The 27,852-nt window shown below is 36.0% G+C and overlaps 1 protein-coding gene across 1 annotated transcript in view; it reads left to right on the forward strand.

The window, feature by feature from the left end:
* The window catches only part of NUP155 (nucleoporin 155), a 52,189-nt gene continuing 25,949 nt past the window's right edge, over positions 1,613-27,852 (forward strand). Inside the window, exons 1-16 of the mRNA XM_005694783.3 lie at positions 1,613-1,912; positions 5,062-5,199; positions 6,719-6,815; positions 8,572-8,642; positions 11,870-11,962; positions 12,794-12,960; positions 14,674-14,779; positions 15,601-15,674; positions 15,966-16,057; positions 17,981-18,078; positions 18,545-18,697; positions 20,743-20,843; positions 23,364-23,534; positions 25,135-25,245; positions 26,426-26,520; positions 27,235-27,323. Coding sequence (XP_005694840.2) covers positions 1,756-1,912; positions 5,062-5,199; positions 6,719-6,815; positions 8,572-8,642; positions 11,870-11,962; positions 12,794-12,960; positions 14,674-14,779; positions 15,601-15,674; positions 15,966-16,057; positions 17,981-18,078; positions 18,545-18,697; positions 20,743-20,843; positions 23,364-23,534; positions 25,135-25,245; positions 26,426-26,520; positions 27,235-27,323 — 1,813 coding nt within the window. The 5' untranslated portion in view covers positions 1,613-1,755. The remainder of the gene's footprint in view (positions 1,913-5,061; positions 5,200-6,718; positions 6,816-8,571; positions 8,643-11,869; positions 11,963-12,793; positions 12,961-14,673; positions 14,780-15,600; positions 15,675-15,965; positions 16,058-17,980; positions 18,079-18,544; positions 18,698-20,742; positions 20,844-23,363; positions 23,535-25,134; positions 25,246-26,425; positions 26,521-27,234; positions 27,324-27,852) is intronic.

A 27,852-nucleotide genomic window follows, 5' to 3' on the forward strand; every position in this document is an offset into this window, starting at 1 on the left:
CTTGGACTGCAAGGAGATCCAACCAGTTCATTCTGAAGGAGATCAGACCTGGGATTTCTTTGGAAGGAATGATGCTAACACTGAAACTCCAGTACTTTGGCCACCTCATACGAAGAACTGACTTATTGGAAAAGACTCTGATGCTGGGAGGGATTAGGGGTAGGAGGAGAAGGGGATGACCGAGGATGAGATAGCTGGATGGCATCACTGACTCGATGGACATGAGTCTGAGTGAACTCTGGGAGTTGATGATGGACAGGGAGGCCTGATGTGCTGCGATTCATTGGGTCGCAAAGAGTCAGACACGACTCAGCAACTTCACTTTCACTTTTCACTTTCATGCATTGGAAAAGGCAATGGCAACCCACTCCAGCGTTCTTGCCTGGAGAATCCCAGGGATGGGGGAGCCTGCTGGGCTGCCGTCTATGGGGTCGCAAAGTCGGACACGACTGAAGCGACTTAGCAGCAGCAGCTTCCCCTCTGCAATGAGAAATAAAGCAAGGCATCAGATCTCTGCACCCACTGAAGACTTCGTAAACATACATTTTCACGGTAACGTACCACAAAATCAACTCGTAGCGACACGGAACTACTGCTGCTAAGTCACTTCAGTCGTGTCCGACTCTGTGAGACCCCATAGACGGCAGCCCACCAGGCTCCCCCGTCCCTGGGATTCTCCAGGCAAGGACACTGGAGTGGGTTGCCATTTCCTTCTCCAATGCATGAAAGTGAAAAGTAAAAGCGAAGTCGCTCAGGCGTGTCCGACCCTCAGCGACCCCATGGACTGCAGCCTACCAGGCTCCTCCGCCCATGGGATTTTCCAGGCAAGAGTACTGGAGTGGAGTGCCATTGCCTTCTCCGGACACGGAACTAGAAAGCCTGATTTACACTGAAGCCCATTAGAAATGTAGAGAAATTTTGGTGTATGTGTAAACTTTTTCTAACGGTTACCAATTCCTATCCACTCTCAGAAGTTATTTGGTAGTGAAGTTGCTCAGCCGTGTCCGACTCTGCGACCCCATGGACTGTAGCCTATCAGGCTCCTCGGTTCACGGGATTTTCCAGGCAAGTGTACTGGAGTGGGTTGCCATTTCCTTCTCCACGGGATCTTCCCAACCCAGGGATCGAACCCTCATAATAGGCAGACACTTTTACCGTCTGAGCCACCAGGAAAGTCCGAAGCTACTTGGTCACCAACCAAATTGACACGAGACTCAAATAGGTGCTGTTGCGGATTCCCGCTACCCGAAGCTCGAGGCACCCAGATCCAAGCGCGCGTTGAACCCACCAGAACCCGAGCAAGTCTGCGCAGTACCCGCAGTAACCGGCTCCCACCCACTCGGCCCCTCCACCCCTCCGGCCCCTCCACCCCTCCCTCCTCTCCACCCCTACAGACCCCCGTTCCGTCCCTCCCCTCCCCTTGGCCCCACCCCTTTTCCCTTCCACCTCCGTCTCTCCCTTCCTCCAAGACAACACCGACTTCCCCCCGCCTCCCCAAAGAGCCACCTCCCTCTCACTTAGCTCCACCCCTAACGTCCACCCCCACCTCTATCAAGTTCCCCTTCCCAGCTGCCAAGTTAAATGCAAGCTTCAGATTCCCCACCCGATGAACCGGAAGTGCGTCATGCACTGGCGCCGAGGCGCTCGTTTGGCGCGCGCGCTCTAAGCTTTGGGGCTGAGCTAGCTTCTTGGGTTTTGTCGTATTTCTCCTTGCTTTTTGACTTTCTCCGGTTGCTGTTGTCTTCGGTTTTCGATATGCCGTCTTCTTTGCTGGGGTTGGCGATGCCGGCCTCCACGTCGGCGGCAGCCCTGCAGGAAGCTTTGGAAAATGCGGGGCGGCTCATCGACCGTCAGTTGCAAGAAGACCGCATGTACCCGGACCTATCCGAGCTTCTCATGGTGTCTGCTCCAAGTGAGTGATCATTGCCCAGTTGGTGACTGTTTGTCAGCCCAAAGGACTCTGATCTGACTCCATAAATAGGTCCCATCCCCAGGGTGAATGGGCGAAGACATCCTGAGATTTAGGGCGCTCGTGTGGGTTGCCATTCCCTTCTCCAGGGGATCTTCCCAACCCAGGACTCAAACCGGGGTCTCCCTCTTTGCAGACACACTCATTACCGTCTGAGCCACAAGAGAAGCCCTAAAGGGGGAAAAGAGCCCATTTTCAATTTTTTCCTTCTCTCGCCCTTCATCACAGGCAATTGAGAGGCTGGGAACGAGGAGCAAGCCCCTATTTGAGGCAGAAAGAGGCAAATATTTTAACCTTAATGAGCTTCTTACTACCTCCAGGTGTTTATCGCTAAGACTGGATGAGGAGGATCACCTGATCCAAGTTTCATCTGTTAATATCTCGTTTCACTATCGGAGTAAAACCGAAGAGCAAACGAAGTTAATTAGGAAATTTACTATGTTCGCTGAAAGATATGCCTTGTTATGTGTAGCGTTACTGTAATATGAAATGCTGAAGGGTATGAAAAAGAACTACAAGCGGAATGAAGGAAGGAAACAGGGAAACGAATGATGATGGGTGAACAGGGAGGGTAGGGCAGATTTTGTGCCAACAAAAGACAGGTGTCTGTACAATATTCTGTTTAATGGTTTTGAATTAAGGTCAGGCTCCTCAAGGCACATAGAATCACACAAGTTGCTAGAAAAGAAGTGACCCTTGTGTGAGGTGGAAATTGGAGAAAAATTGAGGAGAGTACATAAGATAAGCACAAGGTTTTGGCAAGCATGAACCAAGATATTTTAAGCAGGATAATTCCCAGGTGGCTCTGTGGTGAAGAATCCACCTGCCAGTGCAGGAGATGAGGGTTTGATCTCTGGGTTGGGTAGGTCCTCTGGAGAAGGAAATAGCCACTGGCTACAATGCTCTTGCTTGAGAAATCCCAGGGACAGAGGAGCCTGGTAGGCTACAGTCAATGGGATCACAAAGGAGACAGACCAGACTTGGCAACTAAACAACGACAATATTTGCAATGTAAACCTAAAAGACAGCTCCTGCAGTTTAATAAAATTCATTGACTTAAAATCAGAGAAAAGACAGGAAGAAAGCAAGGAGTATTTATTCCTGACAGCTACTCACACGTGGGCTTGTCTTGTAAGAACTGAGTGACCTGTTAGCAGCTCTCATTTTGAACAGCACCACTCCCTTTGACCTTATTTCTGAAAGTAAACTGAAAACAGTGCATATCTTCTCGTCTTCTCTTCATATCTCACCCAAGTTCAACCAGTCCACCTCTACATACATCTACCTCTCTAACCAAGTCTTTCCTTCTTCCATCCTATTCTTTACATCCGTGTTGCAATTATACTGAATTTAACACATTTACTATAATAAGAGACCCCCTCTTTCATTTTTCACGTATTCGTCATCATTTCTAGACTGTTCTTCTTTGCCTAATAAGCTGTTCTTCCAGGCTCCATTAAATATCACTCTGTTTCTGTAGGCTTTCGCAATTCCATTGTTTTCCCACTGCCATTTAACACGCACAGTGTTCTACATGTAATGTATGGCTGAGTCCCTTCACTGTTCACCTGAAGCTATCACAACCTTGTTAATTGGCTACACCCCATTACAAAATGTTTTTGGTGTTCAAAAATAAAAGACTTTTTAAATTAAAAAATAGTGAAGTGTCTCAAAAATTATATTTTAATATTAAATAGAATGTCTGCAATTTGCTTCAAAAAATACGTTAGGGAAGAAGTGGATAGGACTGATATATATAAAACATGACTGGGCATATTACTGGTAGTTTTTGAAGCTGGATACTCAATACATAAGGATTGACTGAATTTGTTCTCTAGTTGTATAAATTTTTAAATTTTTCATAAAATTGTTTTATATGTCATTTCCCCGCAACATCTTTGTACTTTAGAGAGGCAGAAAATAGATGATCAGTCAGATCTAAAACACCTTGTTCAGGAGTAGGACAGAATAGACCATCCCACTCCTGCCCTTAGTGTCTGGGCTTTAGAGGAAGAGAAAAGTTGCCAGTTGAGAACACTTTATAGAGTAGTCTGATTCCTCTCCCCCCCCACCCCAATAAAATACTGCTTTTGTGGTATTACAGACATACCTCATTTTATTGCTCTGTTTTATTACACTTTGCAGATACCAGATTTTTGGTTTTGTGTTTTTACAGTTGGTTTGTGACAGCTCTGCCTTATCAGATGATGGTTAGCATTTTTTAGTAATAGAGTATTTTTTAAGTTAAGGTGTATACATTGTTTTTTTTTAAAAAAAAACAATACTGTTGCATGCTTCAGCTTCAGTATAGTGTAAACATAACTTACATGCACTGGAAAATCAAAAAACTTATGAGACTCGCCTTCTAGGGACGTTCATTTTATTGCAGTGGTCTGGAACCAAACCCACAACATTTCTGAAGTGTGCCTGTATTGGTGAACGGGGTGGGGCTTCCCAGGTGGCTCAGTGGATAAAAAATCCACCTGCAATGACAGGAGAGTTGGGTTCAATTTCTTGGTTGGGAAAATCCCCTGGAGGAGGGCGTGACAACCCACTCCAGTCTTCTTGCAGGGAGAATCCCGTGGACAGAGGATCCTAGCACGTTACAGTCTATGGGGTTACAGAGTCGGATGCAGCTGAGCATGCACACAGGAGGGGATGGGGGAATGTGTGATGGGAAAAGGCATGGGTTGTTTTTAAGTGGGAAAGGAAATGCTGTTTTTTCCTCAGTCAGTATTTTGTTTGTCCACAGTTTTTATCTGTAAAGCAGTTTTATATTTTTTTCCCCATTTCAGATTAGTAAAATAATAGAAAAACACTATATATTATTGAACTAACCATTTCTTTTCTTGCAGAGACAAGTCTTTGTTACAGACTTTTTAGTGTTGAAACCAGGAATTGCACCCCATCTCAACACTAGAATTCCTTAGGCCTCCTTTGTGTCAGATCAGAACTTCTTTTTTCTCCATATACCTTTAGAACCACCAGACACACAATTTTATTTTTGTAGCCTGCAGTACTTCTGCTTGCCCATTTGATGCCCAGTACGTTGTTATTTTTAAGTAAATGCTTTCTCATTATATTTTTTGTAGATAATCCTACTGTTTCTGGCATGTCAGATATGGATTATCCCCTGCAAGGACCTGGTTTGCTGTCAGTACCCAACCTTCCAGACATCAGTTCCATCCGAAGAGTTCCTCTCCCACCTGAACTTGTTGAACAGTTTGGACGTATCCTATTCCTTTGTGTTAACTATTTAAAATATTTAAAAATTAGTGTTCTCATTATTACAGTATTTGTTTTGTGTCTAATTATGTGTACAAGTTCATGTAAGGATTTTATTTAAAATACTTACAAGTACATGGGTAGTTTGCCATGTGCCTAGAAAATTTCATAATAAAATTGAATGTTGAAAATTGAGTCACATTTTAATTGTTCAGGGACATTGAGGAGAGTGAATTGTTTACAATTAATTCTGCATTTTTGAATGATGTATGGTAAGTTGATACTTTCCTATTAAGTAGGGTGGGAAAAGGAAGTTTTTACTACCATGCTTTTTCAGTTCAAAGGCCAATGGTTCCCCTCCCCCCACATTTTAACATTTAAAACTGGGAAGTGGCTCTGAAAATATTTAAGCAAAAAATTCCACGTATTTACTTCTGAAAATACCCCCAAAAAAAGTTTTTGGTGTGTTTTCACACTTAGGGGTGTCTTAGTTTATTAGTGATTGCATTTCCAAGGATTACAATAAAAATCTACACCTAAGGGTATAAGAAACTGAAGTACTAATGTCTTCTTCATAGACTGAGAAGTTAGAGGAGATTTCTTATCTTCTAAAAGTAAGATTTTATTTGCTTTTCTTAAACTGTAGCATACCCTATAAAAGGACTGTAGAGTTATTTGCTAGGAAGCTTTTATAAAAATCAATCTAACTCTCATGGTAAAGACATCAAGATCCTATATAAAAAATTTAAGACTTTCAAAAGTATGTTAATCTATTGAGGGTAAAAGGGTTTCATGCTTCAATATAATGTGACATAGAAAAGAAATGAAAAATTATGGAAAATGTAAAAATAAATAGAAAAATCTAGTAAATAGAGTAAAATCTAATTGATATTTTCCCGTTAATTTTCATTGTCTCTCTGAGACTTTGTAAAATAGTGTTACTAAATATATGATACATCTTATCTTTTACTCTTCTTTTGCTTAGTTTCTTAATATTCTTTAATCCTCTGTTAATACAAGACATATTTCCTTTAATTAGAAAATGATTTTGTTTTCACAGTTTAATTGTCATATAATTACATAAATCTTGGTCTATTTTTCCATTTTTATGAGGATTATATATAGATTGTCACCTAGCTATGACTTTAGCTTACCAAGTGTTTTTTTTTTTTATCACATATAGTTGGAAAAACTGGTCCAGTAAAACAGTTTTTAATGTCAGCTCAATATTACTCAGAATCAATATTTTTTTAAAGTTAGTAATGGCAAAAACATTTGTTATTTTGTGTATGTTTTAAATGGCAGGTAGCCTATTTAGAAACAATAAATTATTTCTGTCATTCACTAGGGCTTTCATTAAACTCTTTGGAAATAACGATGTTTCATTTGCTCTTTCTATTGAAGAATGAGTAGATCATGGTTTTTTAATTATGTGGATATATATGATTTTAAAACAAAATCTTTTGAAACAAGTTTGAGGAAGAGGGGTTGAAATCATTCTACCTTACATCCATACCACCTCAGACATGCAGTGTAACTGCATGATGGGCGTGTTCCCTCCCATCAGTAGAGCTTGGCTCACCATCGACAGTGACATATTCATGTGGAACTATGAAGATGGGTATGTATTTATGGTTGGTTTGCTTTAGCGTGATTAGAATTTAAATTATCTTTATTGCAACTAGTAGTCTACTCATTAGAAGCTGCCTGGCTTATCTTTCATCCAAGTCAGTACTTCTCAGTGTACATACTACCTGGGGATGGGGTTAAAATGTGGATTATGTTATGGTCATTCTGAGTAAGACCTAGGGATCTGCATTTGTAACAAACTCCCAGGTGATGCTGGGGATCTGGGTGCCACTCTGAGTAGGAGTCTGTTTCCCAAACTGATACTTTGTAGTAAAGATAGTCTATCAGTGATTCTTTGAGAGATGGTATGACTTTTTTTTTTTTTTTTTTTTTTTGACATTTTGAAAGACCTGTTTTCCCTGCATATCTATGTGGAGTGGCAAGATGTTAGTTTATCTTAGCAGTTGTGTTGTTATTCTGTGGGCTTGACCTTGTGTAAATTAAATGTATATAAAAGGGTCTGAGTGAAGCCCCAAAGCATTCTTGTTTAAAGTTTATTGATCTGCTGCATTTTCTTTTTTTTGGCTGTGCTGGGTCCATTGCTTCAAGGACCTTTTCTTTAGTTGCGGGGAACGGGGCCTTCTTTAGTTACAGTATGCAGGCTTCTCGTTGCAGTGGCTTCTCTTGTTGCAGAGCACAGGCCCTGGTGCACGTGGGCGGCAGTAGTTGCTGCTCCCAGGCTCAGAGCACAGGCTCAGTCATTGTGGCACCTGAGCTTCATTGCTCCATGGCGTGTGTGGTCTTCCCAGATCAGGGATCGAACCTGTGTCTCCTGCATTGGCTGATGGATTCTTTACCACTGAGCCACCAGGAAAGCCCTGATCTGAGTTTTACTCTTGGCCATTTGGAAAAAATTTTTGTCTTCCATTTCTCCATCACATTATCTTTAGGTGAAAGGCGAGATAACCAGAGAAAGTTCTGTATATATAGTTGTTACTCTTGCTCCTGAGTAATTAATGTACTTGTTATAAACACACATACAGTGTCATTGAATCAAAACATACTACTTGAGAACTTACAAGTTAACCAATTTTGTTGGCTGGGTTTTTGTTTTTTTTCTTCTTTAATTTAAACTTTTCCTAGCTGTTTTTATTGTTAAAATGGTATATGTCATAATAGCAGTGATATAATATTGTGATTATTCTTCATGTATCATGCACATTGCCACAGTTCCCTGTATTACACATACGTATTCATTTTTGCACTAAAGAATAGAACCTCTTAATTTAGGCATTGATCTCTTCAAGGAAATCTAAAAAAAAATTACAAAATATATAGATGTGAGAATAATTTAAAGAGGGTTTTCATGTTAATGAAAATTTTTATATTTCTGTTGACATCTAACATACTCATAACAACTACATTAAGCTTATCATGGATCAGATACCATTGAGTGTTTGAACAGTATTGAATAAGATAAGCGTAGTCCCTGCCCACATGGAAAGTCTGGTTCAGCCTTACTGTATATTCTTCTGAGAGGGTCTTCTTGCCCCTGCCACAGCAGTAGATTGCTGTTACTGGAGACTTGCAAACCTGGGGAGGATATTTGGAGTGGAAACCAGCATTCCCCCTTTTCATGGTTTATGTGTAGCTTTAGGCAGACCTTGTGCCTAGCTCTTGAAACTCAGAGTTCTGTTTGCTGGTTCTATAGTCTTTTTTGTATATGTATATATTCTATAGTTTTAAAGAGTTTTATAAGATAAAAGCTTTTCTTTATGTATAACATGTTTTTCTTTTAATATTGACAGAGGAGACCTTGCCTATTTTGATGGACTTAGTGAGACTATTCTTGCTGTGGGGCTTGTGAAACCAAAACCTGGTAAGAATTAAAAATAGGAAGATGAAATTATGTTTGTATATCCTTAGATTCCAAATGTTTTAGGACTGTTGGAGATCATATTTTAGGTACTAAATTTCCTGTTGAAGGTTTGTTCTGAATTACTTCTAATTAGAAATATAAAATGGAGAAGGAAATGGCAACCCACTCCTATACTCTTGCCTGGAAAATCCCAGGGATGGGGGAGCCTGGTGGGCTGCCGTCTATGGGGTTGCACAGAGTCAGACACGACTGAAGCTACTTAGCGGCAGCAGAAATATAAAAAGTGATTAGGAATATTTAACAGTTTACTCACTCTATAGTATAAGTGAATCTGCCTTCAAAATTGTTAAATTCTTCAATTTTATCTTGCTTTTTGTTAGTCTTTCTTGATTTACCTGAAGGTTTTTGCGTTATACATTTTTCAGTAATTCCTGAATATAATGTAACAACCATTTTTAGTCTGTGTATTTTTTTAGTCCTGGTAGCCCATGGACGTGAGGACAAAGTACAGAATAAATTCTAAGAGAATTCACAAGCATTGTTTAACCTAAAACAGATTTCATCTTCAGTACTCTAGGTGTTTTATCATGGCTACTGACAAAAAGCAGAATTGATTGATTTAAATTTAATATACATCTCCTTAAAATACATCTCCCTACAGAAGGAAATAATAGATGAGATTTACATGTTTACAAGACCCTGGTAGGAATTTTTGAAGTGCAGTCATTTGAAATATAGCCATTTTGAAATTATACTAATTCACGTAAATATGAACGTGCAGTTTGATGCAGTTTTTATGTGATTGCATTGGACGTGCATTTCCCTTACATAGAATTTTATAGCAGCCTTTACTGTGCTGTATGTTTCTGTATTTTGTTTCTTCATTGAAAAGCTTGTTCATATGAAAGTCAACAGCTATTCCTGCCCTCTATCGTAATAAATACTAATTATCCATCTTAAAACAGTAGTTAAACTTTGTTCTACTCAAATGTAATTTTCAGTACAAAATTGAAATGATCTTTGATATGACAATAAAGGTGTTATCTTTGATAAATTTTCATAAATTTCAAGCTCCTTTAAATCAGATTCTGAAATACGGATATATTTTGAAGTCATTAAGTAAAAAGTCTGTCCTTCAGCTTTATTGATGTGAATCTTGAAACACAAAATTGTGACCTTTGTCCCCCTTGGTATTCATCAGTGAAAGTAAAACCAAGCGATGGTAGAAGCTTTGTTATGTTTTCTGACATTTAACATCCAAATAAATACATATACAGAGATGTCCATTATCATAATATAAGATACATTTGCTTTTATTCTTATCAGTGACACACTAATTTTTGGATATTATAGTATTCAGTTCAGTTCAGTTGCTCAGTCATGTCTGACTCTTTGTGACCCCATGAATCACAGCACGCCAGGCCTCCCTGTCCATCACTAACTCCCAGAGTTCACTCAAACTCATGTTCATCGAGTCGGTGATGCCATCCAGCCATCTCATCCTCTGTCGTCCCCTTCTCCTCCTGCCCCCAATCCCTCCCAGCATCCGGGTCTTTTCCAATGAGTCAACTCTTCGCATGAGGTGGCCAAAGTATTGGAATTTCAGCTTCAGCATCACTCCTTCCAAAGAAATCCCAAGGCTGATCTCCTTTAGGATGGACTCTTTGGATCTCCTTGCAGTCCAAGGGACTCTCAAAAGTCTTCTCCAACACGACAGTTCAAAAGCATCAATTCTTCGGCGCTCAGCTTTCTTTATAGTCCAATTCTCACATCCATACATGACCACTGGAAAAACCATAGCCTTGACTAGACGGACCTTTGTTGGCAAAGTAATGTCTCTGCTTTTCAATATACTATCTAGGTTGGTCATAACTTTCCTTCCAAGGAGTAAGCGTCTTTTAATTTCATGGCTGCAATCACCATCTGCAGTGATTTTGGAGCCCAAAAAAATAAAGTCTGACACTGTTTCCACTGTTTCCCCATCTATTTCCCATGAAGTGATGGGACCAGGTGCCATGATCTTCGTTTTCTGAATGTTGAGCTTTAAGCCAACTTTTTCCCTCTCCTCTTTCACTTTCATCAAGAGGCTTTTTAGTTCTTCTTCACTTTCTGCTATAAGGTGGTGTCATCTGCATATCTGAGGTTATTGATATTTCTCCTGGCAATCTTGATTCCAGCTTGTGCTTCCTCCAGCCCAGCGTTTCTCATGATGTACCCGGCATAGAAGTTAAAGAAGCAGGGTGACAATATACAGCCTTGATGTACTCCTTTTCCTATTTGGAACCAGTCTGTTGTTCCATGTCCAGTTCTAACTGTTGCTTCCTGACCTGCATACAGGTTTCTCAAGAGGCAGGTCAGGTGGTCTGGTATTCCCATCTCTGGAGAGTGATAATTATACATACCATTTCATACCACTCCAGACTTTTAAAATTTAAACAGTAGTTTAGCATGAATTAACATTTTAATATTTTGTGCTTGGTTTAATGCCTTCTCTGAATCTGTGAATTTATCTGGCTGTGATACTGAAACTTATTTGATCTATAAACTCATTTCTGTGTCTATGAATTTGACTATTCCATGAACTTCATATGGATGGAATTATGTAGTATTATCTTTTGTAACTGGCTTGTTTCACTTAGTATGATGTCCTCAAGGTTCATCACTATTGGAGCATATGTCAGAATTTCCTTTTTATGGCCTAATACTATTCCACTATATATACATACTACATTTTGTTTATCCATTTATCAATTGACAGTCACTTGAGTTGTTTCCACCATTTGGGTTTTGTGAATAGTGCTATGAACATAAATATAGAAGTGGAAATTTTTAATTTTAATAAACCTAAACTGTTTTATAATGTAACCCTCATTTGCTGCTGCTGCTGCTAAGTTACTTCAGTCATGTCTGACTCTGTGTAATCCCATGGACGGCAGCCCACCAGGCTCCCCCGTCCCTGGGATCCTTATTTAAATATCATTAGATACTGTAATGTTTGTTTCTAAGTTTTTTTTAACAACTATTTGCTTATTTAAATGATCACAGTAATGTTTTAGCATCAACATTAAATTAGATTCACACTTTTCATATACTAATCTATTGTGTTATTTCACCACTGAGTTGTGTCCAATTCTTTGCTCATATTAAAAGTGACCATATTCTGTTAATACTTAAATGTTGGGTATTTTCCAGAAAACAGTCCCTAACTCATGTTTACTTTATCTTAGGCATCTTTCAACCTCACGTACGACACCTCCTGGTTTTGGCAACCCCTGTGGATATAGTGATTCTTGGTCTCAGCTATACTAATTTGCAAACAGGTATAGCAACTCACATGTTGTGTTTTTTTAAATAAAAATATGTTGCCCAATTTAATATTATAATTGGCAATTTTTTTCAGTAAGTTAACTTTCTGAGCTATTTGCTCTTAGAAAAATAATACTTTCCTATAGATATAATATGTTTCAGATTAGTAACTCCACAAAAAAATTATTTTGGATTATTTGCCATGTTAATGTATCTTTCTAAAATGTCCAATATAAAAGAAAGGTAATAGAAGAGAAATAGTTGCCACTAGTAATTTTTCAATAATGCCTTCAATTTTTTTTAATTTAAGTGGCCATTTTAACATATGGAACACAGAAATATACTTTATTCTTTCCCTTAAAGTAAGACGCTATCAATTAATTTATTGCAAAAACATTCAGTGGTTTCTTTTGCATTCTAGTTACATTTAAGGTAAAATAATGTTGAATTTCAGAGACTCCAATGAATGAATATTGGGAGGGTAAGAGATAAAAAAAAATAATTAAATGATTATTACTGCCATTTCCCTAGCCTTTTTTTTTTTTTTGCAAAATTTAATACTTGGGTTTATTTTTTTGTTTGATGTTTTACTGTTTCCTATATATATGCTATATATTTTATATATGTTATATATACATACTGAAGATTGTATTTTAACATGAATTATAAAATTGTTTATATCAGACTATAGTAATTTTAAAATGTACATTTTACATACATTTTTGAAGTTTTTTAACATATCATGAATTCAGTAAGAACATTAATTCTGAAGACAATACACTGATTGTGTTAAACTTTTAAAGAGTTCGTAAAGTGATTCCTATATTCTCCCTTTAAAAACATAGGTTCTGGAGTTCTCAATGACAGTATGTGTGGTGGAATGCAATTGCTTCCAGATCCCTTATATTCTCTTCCTACTGATAATACCTACCTTTTAACAATAACGTCCACTGATAATGGCAGAATTTTCTTGGCTGGAAAGGATGGCTGTTTATATGAAGTAGCATATCAAGTAAGTCTGACATTTATTTTAAACATGTTTTTTCCCTCCCTCTTGATGGGTTGTGGATTGATAAGCTTTTGTCTTTATTTTCTAATTATATAAGTACATTAATATATTCTTATGGAAAGTGGTCAAACATACAGTTTAAGTTGTAGTCCTTCACGGCTACACTCTACCTATAAATAAAACCCAGTCCTCTCCCCAGAGGTAACAGCCATTATTAATTCTTTATATGTTTTTGTAGAACATGATATATAAGATCATTGAGTACTGGAATGGGTTGGCATTGCCTTCTCTGTTTGAATACCTATAAATATGTTTTTAAATATCTGTGCGTATGTATTTGTGTGTATACACATGTACAAACATATAGTGTACTTCTGTATAGGTTTTTACTTGGATTATTGCTTATGTTTTGTTTCATAATTAACATTTTTCTTTTTTTTCCTTTGTTGTTTTTTTGCCAAGTCACATGGCTTGCCGGATCTTAGTTCCCCAGTCAGTAGTAAAACCAGCCCCAGCAGTCAAAGTGCCTGAGTTCTAACTACTGCCCCGCCAGGGAATTCCCCATAATTGGCTTGTCTTGAAAGTCTTTCCTTGTCAGTATCTGGTAGATAGAGAGATGTTACCCTTTGTGATTGGTGCATGATTGTCCATAAAGTGAATGTACATGATTTATTTAACAGCTCTTTTCTTGATGGACTTCTAGGTTTTTATTACATGTTTCACAAATAATGATATAATAAGTGTTCTTCTGCAAGCCTCCTTGAACAGATGTGTAGATATTTTCTGGTGTGGAGACTTAGAATTCTAATAGTTGTGTTGTCATGTATATGTATTTCAACTTTTATGTTTTCCTTATTCCCTGTTAGGAGTTGTAGACTCTGATTGTATCCCTTTCCCCTCTCTTCTCACTGTAGCACTGGTATTTTCAAACTTACTAACTTTGACCTATCAGAAGAAAATTGTTTGTGTTTTTATTACTAGCTGGGTTGCGCATCTTTTCATGTGTTTTTGGTCATTTGTGTTCTCTCTACTCTGAAATGTCTTTGCTCCAGTTGCTTCCCCCCACCCCCCCGCCCCTTTAACTATATTATTGCCTTTTTCAAAAGTTAAAGGGTAGGAAACTGACATGACAAATGTTCTCATAGTCATACAGCTAATTCATGGCAGAGATAGGATTAGAACTGAGGTTAGTTTTTTATGTTACATTGTATCTCTTCCTTACCCAATTTCTCTTGGTTTTGTTCACTTTACAGAAAAGTTCTGTTACAGATTTAAGGATGGCAAAACTTGATGATTGAGGGGCTGACTGTAGATTATGATGGTGGTGGCTACTATTTTTTAAATTTCCATTTAGCAGTAGTGGGAAGAGATAAAAATACCTCTATCCTATGTACTTTTGACACTTATTAACTATGGCTATTATTTCCTTGCTTGCTTTCAGATAGAAACTTTTAAGATAAAGTGAATTTACTAAAATGGCAGTGTTGAGGTTGTTGGAATAGACATAGCTGCTTTAATTGAGAGCAGTGATTTTAGCTAAATACATTTTTAAATTTTTAATTACAGGACTAAGCTCAGTACTTTGAGTAGTATGTCTTTATTTACAGTTACTGGCATTTCACTAAGGTTTGAGAATGCTTATAAACGGGTATATAGTAGTTGCTGTGATGGGGGTACCTACCTACATTTACAAATCTTGCATTTTTATCTTTTAAGGCAGAAGCAGGTTGGTTTAGCCAGAGATGCAGGAAAATAAACCACTCAAAGAGCCCGCTTTCTTTCCTTGTTCCTTCATTACTACAGTTCACATTCTCAGAAGATGGTAAGTTGAAAATAAATATGGCAAACAATTTTAACAAATCATTGACCTAACATTTTCTTAAAGAAATTCTCAATCTTAATTGAAACAGCCCTTATTAAATAGTTTGTTGTATATTTATATGCTCTTTTAAAGGGAGAAGGGATGATGAAACAGAGGGACAGCATGAGTTTTATTCCTGAATTCCTATAAATGTAGCCCCTTAGAACATGTGTCTACTACAGCTATGTGTACTTAAACCAACCATAACTCTGTCTCTATGTGAGAGAGTTAAACATTCAGACATTTAACACATGTTTTGCCCCCTCTAAAAGAAATTCCCAGCAGAAAATGAGTATATCTGAGTTTTTAATGAGAGATGTAGTCAGGTAAAGTAATTTTAAAATGCTTCAGTAAGATAAGATAAAAGCACCTAAAAATGTTAATATGACTGAATTTTTAAATTATTTTAAACAATGACATATTAGAAATTTCTGGAAGGAATAGACCAGGTAGAACTATTTTACTTGTTTTTAGCAGATAGTAAACTAAACATTCATTAAATGTTTGTTAAAGGAAGGAATAATTTGAAACCTGGTTTTGGTTTGGCTTAAAAAATTAATTTAGAAGACAGAAAAACTTATTTGTGATGCTGTTAGCCCAGTCACAGTATTTGATATTTGCCTTTTTTTTTTTTACATGATGTCTGACTTAAATGCTTCTTAACTTTGCTCTGGTGCAACTTTCCTAAGACTTAACTATAAAACAGCAGTTTTAATTTGCTGTAAGCAGCTACTGTGTTTGATTTGTTAATTACTGGGATTTTTTTTTTCATTTTATTTTAGATCCTATTGTTCAAATTGCAGTTGATAATTCAAGAAATATTTTATATACACGATCTGAGAAAGGAGTCATACAGGTAAGATTAATATTTTGCCAGCATATAAAAGCGGAAGAACATCCCTGTTTTTAAGAAAGAAGACCTAGTCCCTCTTGGCTTTTCTTATGAAGTGTGTGCTTTAAAAAAAAATCCCAAACCACTTCTTAGGGCACTAATTTTATGAAATTGTAAATCTCTGAATGTTTTCCTACCTATATGAAGTAGCAGAATTAAAGGATTCCTAAAAAGGAAAAGTTTATTAAAAAGATTATTTGTAAAATGTATACAGTTTATAATCATGTTTAAGTGGGTATAATTTTTTATTCACAGGTGTATGATTTGGGCCATGATGGACAAGGAATGAACAGAGTTGCCTCAGTGTCACAGAATTCTATTGTCTCTGCTGCTGGTAATATTGCTAGGTAATATGTTACTTATTGTCAGACATTTTATTTGTGGGCAAATATATTAGTTATATGCAGTATACTAAAAGTACTCCCTCTTCAAAATATCTCTAGAAGGTAAGGAATGTGGGAGGAAATGACATTCTATTTTTTGTTTGAAACAGTTCTCAGAGATGCTTCCTTTTGTTCTTAAGTTGGATGGTTTGAAACATAAGGTGGACTGGTTTTTCAGTGAAAAGGACACCTTGACCTGTGTTTTTCCTTGGGGTTTTAAATTATGTTCTGAATGGTCTGTGCAGGCATTACAGATATGACTAGGAAACCAGAAATCTCAAAGTGTGTCCCTGTTTGTAAATACTCCACCCTTTTAACACATCTACATCATAGTTTCGTTGGTCTGATAAGTGACACATGTACCATTTGGGAACACAGAATTTCAGAATTGTATTACACCCACTGCCTTCTTGGGGAAATTGAAACTAAGAGCTGTTACAATTTGCCTGAGGTCTAAACTCCTAAATAAGTGCTGGGACCCAGCCTAAAAGCCAAGTCTTCAGACACTGTACACTGCTGTTTGCATCTGTCGCAACTGACTTAGCTGCAGAAATTTTCTTCACATAACACCTCCCTTTTCAGCTTCTGTTGTCTGTGTGTCTGGGTCACTGCTGCAGTCAGATATCCTGGTGATAGCATGGTTTCTTTGCTCCTAAATGACCAAGAAATTCTTTAGGCAGACAATTTAAAAGGAAGAGTTTTCTTTTTTTCCCCAGTTTTTTTTGAGAGAGTTTTTCACATCCCCAGAAAAATGAAAAAAATAGCATGATAAACACTGATGATATACCCTTTATCTAAATGTACCAGCTGTTAACATTTTGCTTCATTTGCTCACTGTTTTGACCTATATGGGGGCTTCCCAGGTAGCACTAGTAGTAAAGAACCCACCTGCCAATGCAGGAGACGCAAGTTCGATCCTTGGGTGGGGAAGATCCCCTGGAGGAGGAAATGGCAACCCACTCCAGTATTCTTGCCTGGAGAGTCCCATGGGCAGAGGAACCTGGTGGACTACAGTCCATTGGGTTGCAAAGAATCAGATAGGACTGAGCATGTGCGCACACACACACAAACACACACATACACATGACCTATATGACTTTCATCCTTAGGTCCTTCACTTTCCATATCCTAAGCTCTTATATACTATATTATCATTACCACATCTAAAAAATGAATAATTTTATAATGTTCTAATTGTATAGTCCATATTAAAATTATTGTCTCCCGCATCTTTCATAGCTGTTTTTCTTTACATTTTTCTCCACATTCAGTCATAGCTCGTGAGCTACATTCGTCACTAGTTTGTCTCTTTAATATAAAACAGACGTCTTACTGCCCTTTTCAAATGTTAACATTTAGGAGGGAGGGACAGGAAAGTTACTAGTAGCATATCCCAGTTTCTGAATCTGTCTTATTTTCCCCTTATTTATAGATTCAGGGTAATACTGTTTTAACTAGTATTACATGATGTGAACTTCATAGAGCATTACATTGAGGCACATAATACCAGTTTTTTTTTTCCAGTTTTCCTATTGATTGATTAACACTTGATTAAGATGGTATTCACCAGAGCTCTCCATTATAAAGGTTCACTTGTTCCCCTTTGCAATGATATTTTAATGCTCTAAGAACAACTTGTTGAACCACTTACCAGTGGACTTAGCCTTCTCTTATGGTCTTTGAAAAAAGGATTACTCTTAACATTGTTAGTATGAAAAACACAGAATTGAGGGTTTTTGTTCGTTCTTGCTGCTGTTGCATTGCTTTCTAAAAACTAGTCTTAAACTATTTTAGCATATTTAGACATGTAAGAATCCTGGTGGAATGTGTTCCTGGTAATTTAGCAGATACATTTAAAACATAAAGTTCAGCTTTTCTTTCTTCTAGGACCATAGATCGTTCTGTTTTTAAACCAATTGTTCAAATAGCAGTGATTGAAAACTCCGAATCACTGGACTGTCAATTACTGGCTGTCACACATGCAGGTATGTTGTTTTATTTATTTGTGTGCTATTACTGCGATAACTTTACAGCCTTCAGGTTTGGAAATGTATGACTAGAAATGTGTTTCTATTTCTGTATCAGTTTTGTCAAGCTGTATTAATAATTCATAAAATGAAGGCTTTTGAGAAATCAGAAGATTCCTCAGGCTCTGTCTTCTGATTTTATGGCTGTAAAACCAGGCCTGAAAGGTAAAGTGGCTAATACTTAGTGACAGAGTCTGGTCTTAAAGTTGTAGACTCTTTCTGGTGAAATGTGTTAATTTATCTCCCAGGGCCAAGTGGTGGTGTCTTAGAAACCACTCCAGCTAGTAGAGTGCTTGGTGATTTAAGATCAGTCAGGAAAATGAGATGTGACTTTAACAGAATTCTGTTTTTCTATGGAGTTGTTTCAATACCATGTGTACCTTGTATTTCCTGTTAATGATGGATAATTTTATTCCATGATCAGGTGTAAGGCTGTATTTCAGCACTTGTCCATTCAGACAGCCATTGGCACGACCAAATACATTGACACTGGTCCACGTCCGCCTACCTCCTGGATTCTCTGCATCTTCAACTGTGGAAAAGCCTTCGAAAGTACATAAAGCTCTTTATAGTAAAGGTAAATTCTGAAATACTGTCAGATGGAATATTAGATGCTTAAAGTTTCTAAAATTAGATTGCCTTGTGAGGCATTTGAAAATAACAAGGAAACTTCCAATAAAATTCAGAAAATTTTGGATTTTTTTATCCAGTTTTTTTATCTGTTTTTTTTTAATTAGCTTTTATTTCAAATTTTATAAATGTCCATTTTTTCATCGACATATGACATTCATATATATATAAATACTGTAGTTTTTAGTATCTAAGTACTTTTTAAATTGTTTGGAACTTTAAAAGTACTTGTGTATGAACTCACTGGTCAAAATCAGTGTTATATCCATTGTAACAGACTTTGAACTTTGTTTTTTCAGGATGGTTAGGAAAACTCGAATGACTTTTCTGATACCATTTTTCCATCTCTTCATGGATATGGAGAATTTTGCATCCAGGAATATGAAATTTTGATGATGAACTCCTGGATTCATAATTAAAAGATGAGATTCTAGTTAAACATCAAAACTAGAAAAACCTGTGTGTGCTTTTCTCCAATGTGAGAAAGCATTTGTTAGTTTATTTTGATTTTATAATAATTTTAAAGCCTTTTTTATACTTATTCTACTGTGTCTTCTAATATTTTATTTTTCAACACCCAAATGAAACTTGCCTTTACAAATGGAATTTTTTCAAATACATTGTAACATGCAGCTTCATAGCATATTATTGAGATACAATTTTTACATACCATAAAATTTAGCCTTTTAAATTGCACATTCTGGTAGGGTTTAGATTATTCACAGAAGTTGAATAACCATCACTATTATCTAATTTCAGAATGTTTTCATCACTCCTAATGTTTCATCATTAGCAGTCACTCTGCTGCTAATGGGTAAAGAGTTCCTAATAAGAAGTCCTTTTGCCATCATTATGCCAGTATCCCACTGTGATTACTATTGCTTTGTCCTAAGTTTTAAAATTCCCGTTTCAACATTTTTTTTTCAAGATTCTTTTGACTATTCTAGAACTCTTTGTCATATAAATTTTAGAATCAGTCTGTCAATTCTGCAACTAAAAAAAAGCAGATGGGATTTTGATTGTTGAAAATATAGATCAATTTGGGGGGTATTCCCATCCTATAAATATTGCCTTCAAATCCATAAATGTAGGGTATCTTTCTATTATACCCCCTTTAATTTTTTATAGTAATGTGTAAGAAACTATACAAATTTTGCACTTCTTCAATGTATTTCTAAGTATTATTTTTGATGCCATCATAAACAGAATTAAGTTTTAAAGCTAGAAATCTGTTGAGGGAAAATGTGGTTTCAGTTATGTGCATGATACAATCAAATTTCAGTTTTTCAAACCTTATAAACTAATTTTAAGAAAACATTTTCTTGCTACTTGATATAAACTGTTCTCAATTTCTTACAAGGTAGTTACATAGCTTAATAATTAATTAGGATCCCATCACCTATAGTCAGCCAATGGACTCAAGGTTAATATCACTAAACTCAGAATGAAGGGAGCGAATTAGTGGATGGAATTGGAATTGGGCTTAGGAAAGCATATTTCAAAACCAAACTATAATGTCAGCTAATATTGCTTAGGTTATTCTTTCATAGTACATTTATCTCTGCCATTCCACTAGTAACTTCATCATTTTTATTCATGGAGTATTTGAATTAACCAGTACATGAACTCTATTTCACTGAATATTACATACCATTGATTGTAAGTCAACAATTTTTTATGTACTAAATACTTTTTAAAAATATAATATTTAATAAGCTTATTGTAAACATATACTAACTTTAGAAATGTACAAATAAGTTGTATTTATCTGAAAAAAATAATGTTTACAGTCTAGAACATTTAGTGATGCTACCCTAGCACTGATTATATGTCCTTTTAGAGGATTTATTTTTTGTTTATTTTGTAACTTATTTACTTATAAAGATTAATATGTATATTTATGTATCCATACTAATGTTACTAACATTGTTACGATTATTTTGGAGGTGTATTTGACATCGTATAATGAGATTTTATGTATTAAACTTTTAGGTATTCTGCTGATGGCAGCCTCAGAAAATGAAGATAATGATATTTTGTGGTGTGTCAACCATGATACATTTCCTTTCCAAAAGCCAATGATGGAAACTCAAGTGAGTTATCTTGAGAGATTTTAAAGAATGTTTTACATAATTTTAAATGAAAAACAAAATTGTGAGAAGCTTTATCTTTTAATTTATTACTGTTTGCTTCTAATAATCTTATATGATTAGCAGTCTTGCTGAAAAGAAGTATATACTGTTAGTTCTTTGTTTTTCCTAAGATGAGAAGTCAGTATGGTACTCAGTAAAAAAATCTTTAAAGAAAACATTGGAACCCATTTAGAATATTTTTATAAGGTACCTGAAAATACCTACATCTTTCTGAAATTATCTTTGTCCCATTTGAATATATTATATTTTTAGTTATTATGTGACCATCTATTTTAGTTATGACTTAGAATTTTATTCTTATGATGTCTTTAATTGTAGTTCCATCTAAATATTTAATTTTTTTCTTTTAATTTTAGAAAATTTCAAACATGCAAAAATAGAATGGTAAACTGAACCCCACATTAAGGAATTACCCCTTCACTCCATCTTGTTTGATCTCTTTTTCCCACATATACAAATGTATATACACAAACACATAATTGTGTTTTAAAAGTAAATATTAGCACATACTCCATGAAGTCAATGGAGAGGTCCTGGGAGAAAGATGTGGCCCCGCCTATCCTGGCCCAGCCCCACACCTGGGCCACTCATCCCAGCCCAGAAGGTGCTGAGAAGAGGCCAGAGTGCTCACTCTTCTGAGTGTCCCCTCTTCCACTTCCATCTGTCCTCCTAGATGACCTCGCATAGCTCTTATAACCTGCACCTGGAGGCTGCTGATCAAAGCAGATCAACCAACCCCCACTAGGGTCTGAATGTCTGAGAGTCTTTTTGGAGCCATCTCTTTAAAGGCATTTTGGCTCTAGTCGTCACTGGCTGCTTTTGGTTATTCTCAAACTGAATCCTTTTGTCAGGGAAAGTGGGAAAAGGTGTGTGTAGATGGCTGGAGGAAGACTGCAATCCTGGGAAGGGGGAACATGGTTTGAATGGGCTCTTCCAAGTTTCTGACGTAGCCTAAGCAACTGGGGTAAAGGCAGATAGGTATAGAGACAAGGAGCACCTTTCTCAAATTCTTTTCTTTATCTTTTAGGGTTTACTGAGCACATAGTGTATGCCTCATTCTGTGATAGACTGTAAGGATTCAGAACTCAGGAAGATATATAAACCCTGTCTTCATGGGAGCACAGTTGTTAGGGGCTGTAGGTTTGAAATCTGGCTCCTTTTTCTCAGGGCAGTGACTCAAAGGATTTAATATGTCTCTGGCCCTCAATTTCCTCATTTGTAGTAGTTTTAATATTAGTGGTACCTACCTCTATGGGGTGAAAGTGGGATTAAATGAGTTCATGTGTTCAGGGTGCTCAAAATGCTACCTGGCACATAGGAAGTACTCAATAAATGTTAGCTATTATTTGTTTTTGTTTTTAAAGTAGGTACTATACATCATAGTGGCTCAGATGCTGGAGACCTGGGTCGGGAAGATCTGGAGAAGGAAATGGCAACCCACTCCAGTACTCTTGCCTGGAAAATTCCTTGGACAGAGGAGCCTGGTAGGCTACAGTTCATGGGGTCGCAAAGAGTGGGACATGACTGAGCAACTTCAATGTCAATACATCATATCACTTCACCTGTATACTTGAGTTCTCAAACAAATGTGGACTTAAAAAACAAATGTAAATATAGCTCATGAACATTAATAATCAGATTCTAGTCTCTCCAATACAGCTATAAAAGACATTAGAAAAATGTCTGTATTGGACATATAAAAGACAATGGAAAAATTCTGTATTGACTGGGCATTAGATTGTATTAGAGAAATGTTAATATTCTTACATGTAAGAATAGTTCTATGGTTATGTAAGAGGACATCCTTATTTTTAAGAGATACATGCAAATATATTAATATTTAGTGGTGACATGATATTCATAACTTTCAAATAGTTCAGTAATTCAAAAAATATAGAAAGAGAGAAGAAACCAAATATGGCAAAATGCTATCAATTGTTGAATCTGGGTATCAGGCATATGGACATACAGTGTACTTTCAACATTTTATTGATGCTTTAAATTTTTTATAATAAAGTATTTTAGAAGACCAAGATACTTTTTAAAAAAGAATATCTTAGTTTAGAAAGCAAATATAACTTCAGAAGAGAGCAAAACCATGTGTCAGGAAATTTGAGCACTGAACCTAAGTGTAGATCAGTTCACCCTGGAAAGAAGGTAGAAGGTATATAGTCTTTGGTTATTGAAAAAATTGTAGTTATAGTATATACAATATCTAGTTTATCTTAAGAAAAATTTGCCTTTTTCTTCTAGTATGTAAAGATTATTTACTATCATAGAAGATGCTCAATCAAAATAATAGGTATTAAAAAATTAAATACTGACTTTTGAGAATATTCATCCTAATGTATTGTTAATTTATTAAATCCTACATTTATTCAAAGATTGTATCCTTTTTAGAAGATTTTGCTTTATGTAACTTTAATTATATGTATACAAAACTTTATGTCTTCTACATAGATGACTACTCGTGTTGATGGTCATTCCTGGGCTCTTTCTGCAATAGATGAGTTGAAAGTAGATAAGATTATCACACCCTTAAATAAGGATCATATTCCAATAACTGACTCACCAGTTGTTGTACAGCAGCACATGTTGCCTCCCAAGAAGTTTGTTCTCCTCTCAGCACAGGTATGTGCATATCCTCTTAAGGCAGAGACAAAAAGAAGCCGTATTTAATGTTTTTGTCAAAGTATTCTGCAGTAGTTGCTTAATAGAGTCATTTACTTAAGCACTTAGGAATATTTACTCTTAAAATATTCTTAAGGAATAGTTATAAATACCAAAAATGCAACAAAACGAACTCACTCTTTATAAAGTAGTCTACATTTTTTAGTATTTATTTTTTGAGTAGTAATGCATTGACAGAATTTCAGTGGTAAACCAAGGGGTATACACAATAAAATCTCCCTTCTGGTTTGGGTCCCCTCCTTACAGACTCCCATGTCATCAGAGTTTGTATCTTTCCAGAGATACGTTATAGATATACAAACAATACAAATATATTTATAAACAAATAATAGCATATGTGCTGCTTTTTATGTTTCAAAGATACATTTTAGACATCTTTCCATGTTGATATTAGGACTTTCTCATTCTTTTTTATATTTAAAAGGTATTCCTTTTTATGAATATACCATATTTAACTAGGTCCCTGTTAATGGATCATCATTTGCTGTTAAAAATAATGCTACAGACTTGTGTGTATATAATTTTACATGTGTGAGTAGAACTATAGAATTACATCTTCTGGATTAAAAAGTATGTGTACTTATCAATTTGAAAGATGTTTCTGGTTTCCCTGCATACATACACTGATATATGTATACACTGATGTATGTATACACCCATCCCTGCATACAGTCACCATCGGTGACTGTTGAATGCCTATTTCCTTACATCCTATACAAGTACAGTACTCCATCTTATTAAGAGTGAGGTTGACGGTCTTTTCTAGTGTTTATTTTTCTGTGAATTGTTTGTTCCGATTTTATACCTACTTCTCTATTAAGTTTGTTTTTTGATTTATAGAAACTCTTTATATATTTAAGGGAACTTTTTGTGATTTAGGCTCAAACATTTTTTCTGGTTTGTCATTTGGTTTTCTTTATTGAGATTTTCTTTTTTCCCTATGTGAATAGGTTTATAAGTAGTTGAGATATTCTGTTATTTTGGGGGATTTCTGCTACCGTTTTTTTTTTTTTTTTTTTAAAGCTTCCACACTCTAAGCTCATGAAATCATTCACCCATAGTTTCTTTTAGTACTATTCTGTTATAGTTTTATTTTGTCCTGTTTGAAATTTATCCTGGTTTAGGTATGAATTGGATTCAGCTTCAGTGTTTTCTGAAGTGGATGTACTTGTGCCTTTGTGATTAATGGATAATCTAATTTTGATCCTTTAGTTTGAGGGGCAGCTTTTATTATATATTAAATTCAAGTGTTTACTTGAGCTTGTATCAGAACTTTCTACTTTGTTCCACTTATCTGACTATTCATGTATTAGTACTGTGCGTTAACTAAAGGTTTATAATGCTTCACTTCTTAAGTTTTCCATATGGATATATAGATCTAGGGTGGCTTGGGAGTTGAAATGTAGATCAGATGATCTTTTTGACCCATGTACTTTGTTCTTGAAGTTTTCTTGTTTTGTTTTTTTTTTTAACATAGGATCCGTTGCTACTAGCCATTCTTAGTAAATCTATTATTCATCTCTTTTATTTAACTTCTTAGGGGAGTCTTATGTTTCATAAACTTAGACCTGTGGATCAACTGAGGCATCTACTTGTGAGTAATGTGGGTGGAGATGGAGAAGAGATTGAAAGATTCTTTAAATTACATCAGGTAATTATTTGTAATTTTTTTAATGTGATGATATTTTAAACAATGAGAATGATAGCTACATTTTATATAAGTTAGGATCAGAATGCTGGGGTTAATACTAGTCTTCTTTCTTTGCTTTAATCATATATGTCCTGGTGTTTGGGAATAGGATTAATATGCTATAAGGTTTATTATGGTAAATGCTCATATTTTTTATTCTGTTAATAAATTCTTATCATTAAAATATACTAGTAAGAGTGTGATGGTCAAATTATATGACAAATGTATTTTTATTAAAGGACAAGACATTTATAGATAAATACGGATAAAATGGCTAACCAACAAGGACCTGCATTATAGCATATGGAACTCTGCTCAATGTTATGTGGCAGCCTGGGTGGGAGGGGAGTTTGGAGGAGAGTGGATACGTGTATATGTATGGCTGAGTACCTTTGTTCTTTACCTGAGTTTATCACAACTTTGTTAATTGGCTATACCACAATACAAAATATTAATTAAAAGTTTTCTAAAAAGTAAAATAAGGATAAGACATTTACAGATAAATAACTTCTTAAAAAAATTTTTTTTCCCACTTAATGACATGAGGAAAAAGTTTGGGGTAACAGTGATGGGTACTTTAGTATTTTAAAACCATAACTAAAAATGATGAGGTAATACTGGGCATGCTTAAAGTCAGAAATATCAGATCAAATTTAAATATACACACTCTAGATTCAAACCAGCTCCACCATCTGAGTAGATTACTTGAGTTCTCTGAGCTTCCATTTCCTCATGTGTAAAATATGTATTAAATTGTAATATGTGACATGGAGATTAATATGCTCTAAACTCTTAAAACAGTGCCTGGCATATGGCGAGTACTTAATAAATGTTAGCTGTTGTTGTTTTCTAAAAGATTAAAACACCTTGAGAAAAAAAGGAGGTGACTAAACCAGAAACTAAAATAGAATCTAGATAAAAAGATAAAGAGAACATCCTTTAATAGTGGTGCCTATGAGAAACTTTAAAACCAATAGTGTTTACTTCTCCTTTCTCATACCTGCTGCTTTGATTCATTCAATAAATATTTATCAAGTACTTGCTCTGTACACAGATTTAAACACTGGATACAGCAGTAGACAAAACTTCATTCAAAATGTTTATGTTTATTCTAAGGGAAGATAATTATTTTTTTTTACAGGAAGACCAAGCTTGTGCAACTTGCCTTATTCTTGCTTGTTCCACTGCTGCCTGTGACAGAGAAGTATCTGCTTGGGCTACTCGAGCTTTCTTTAGGTATGTATGTCCCTTTTCTCTTGTTTTTGGCCACTTTTTTTTAATGGATGCATTGGCTAATGTGGTCATTACAAGTAAACATTTAAGTGACCATATAGGCAAGTTAGTAAAATTTATTTGCAAAAAGACAAAATCTGGAACACCTTGATGAGCATGATTTATGCATTGTAACCCTTTCTCTGGATTCTCTTCTCCAGCTTCTTTTGTCTGCTCTTCTTTCTACCTCAGTTACTATCTCATTTGTCTTTTCTGCTTCCTCTAAGACTATACCAATTCTGCTCTCTGTGTATCATTTACATCGAGAGATTCTGCATCACATCAAGAAAACCTGGGTATCAGAGATATTGTTTGGAAAATACTTAGCTAAGAATAAATTTTAAATGCAATTTTTTAAAGAATTTTTTAAGTAGTCTAACCATAATTCTAGTGTGGGAATTATAGTACACTCATTAAATAAATTCTATGCTTCACAGACCCTTTTTTAGAAATTGCCAGAGTCCCTTATAATTCTTCTTGGTAGCAGTTTCAAGTCAACATTTACTAAATAAGTATTTTATTAGGTATCTATGTGTGTATTTCACTGTCTGCATGATGCATTGAAGTCACTAATGTTTAAAGCATTTATCCTGAAGCTAAGCAGGACTTGAAACAAGTCCAGCTTTTAAGATGGATAGTTTCACTGAATAAACTCAGCCCCTGTTGTCATAAAAATAGGTACGGTGGTGAAGCACAGATGAGATTTCCAACCACTCTCCCCACTCCGAGTAATGTCGGTCCCATCCTGGGCTCTCCTGTCTACACTAGTGAGTATGAAACACTGAAATGAAACTATTTCTAGCAGAGCTTGAATTTTTAAAGCTTTGTAGCGTATTTTAGGGCTTCCCAGGTGGCTTGGTGGTAAAGAATCTGCATGCCAAGGCAGGAGACACAGGAGATGTGAGCTTGATCCCTGGGTCAGGAAGATCCTCTAAGTGGGAAACGGCAGCCTGCCCCAGAATCCTTGCCTGGAAAATACCATGGACAGAGGAGCCTGGTGGGCTACAGGCCATGGGGTCACAAAGAGTCAAACACCACTGAGCACACATAGTAACATATTTTAATGGATAAAAAATTTTGTTATGTTTTCTTTTCTGCTACTGGATTGTTAGAGAATACTCCTATAGATGTCTAATTAGAATTATATATAGTGAATCCTTAGTGTATACTGGGAAACAAAATAAGATGTAAGCAGTAATATTTACAGAACTCATTTGTTACTTATTCAACAGGAAAAAGTTACGTGATTTAATAACAAACTCCCTCCTCGGTGTTTTTCAAAGTGGGAATTGTTAG

This window comes from Capra hircus, chromosome 20, assembly GCF_001704415.2.
Source record: "Capra hircus breed San Clemente chromosome 20, ASM170441v1, whole genome shotgun sequence".
In the NCBI taxonomy this organism is placed as follows: domain Eukaryota; kingdom Metazoa; phylum Chordata; class Mammalia; order Artiodactyla; family Bovidae; genus Capra; species Capra hircus.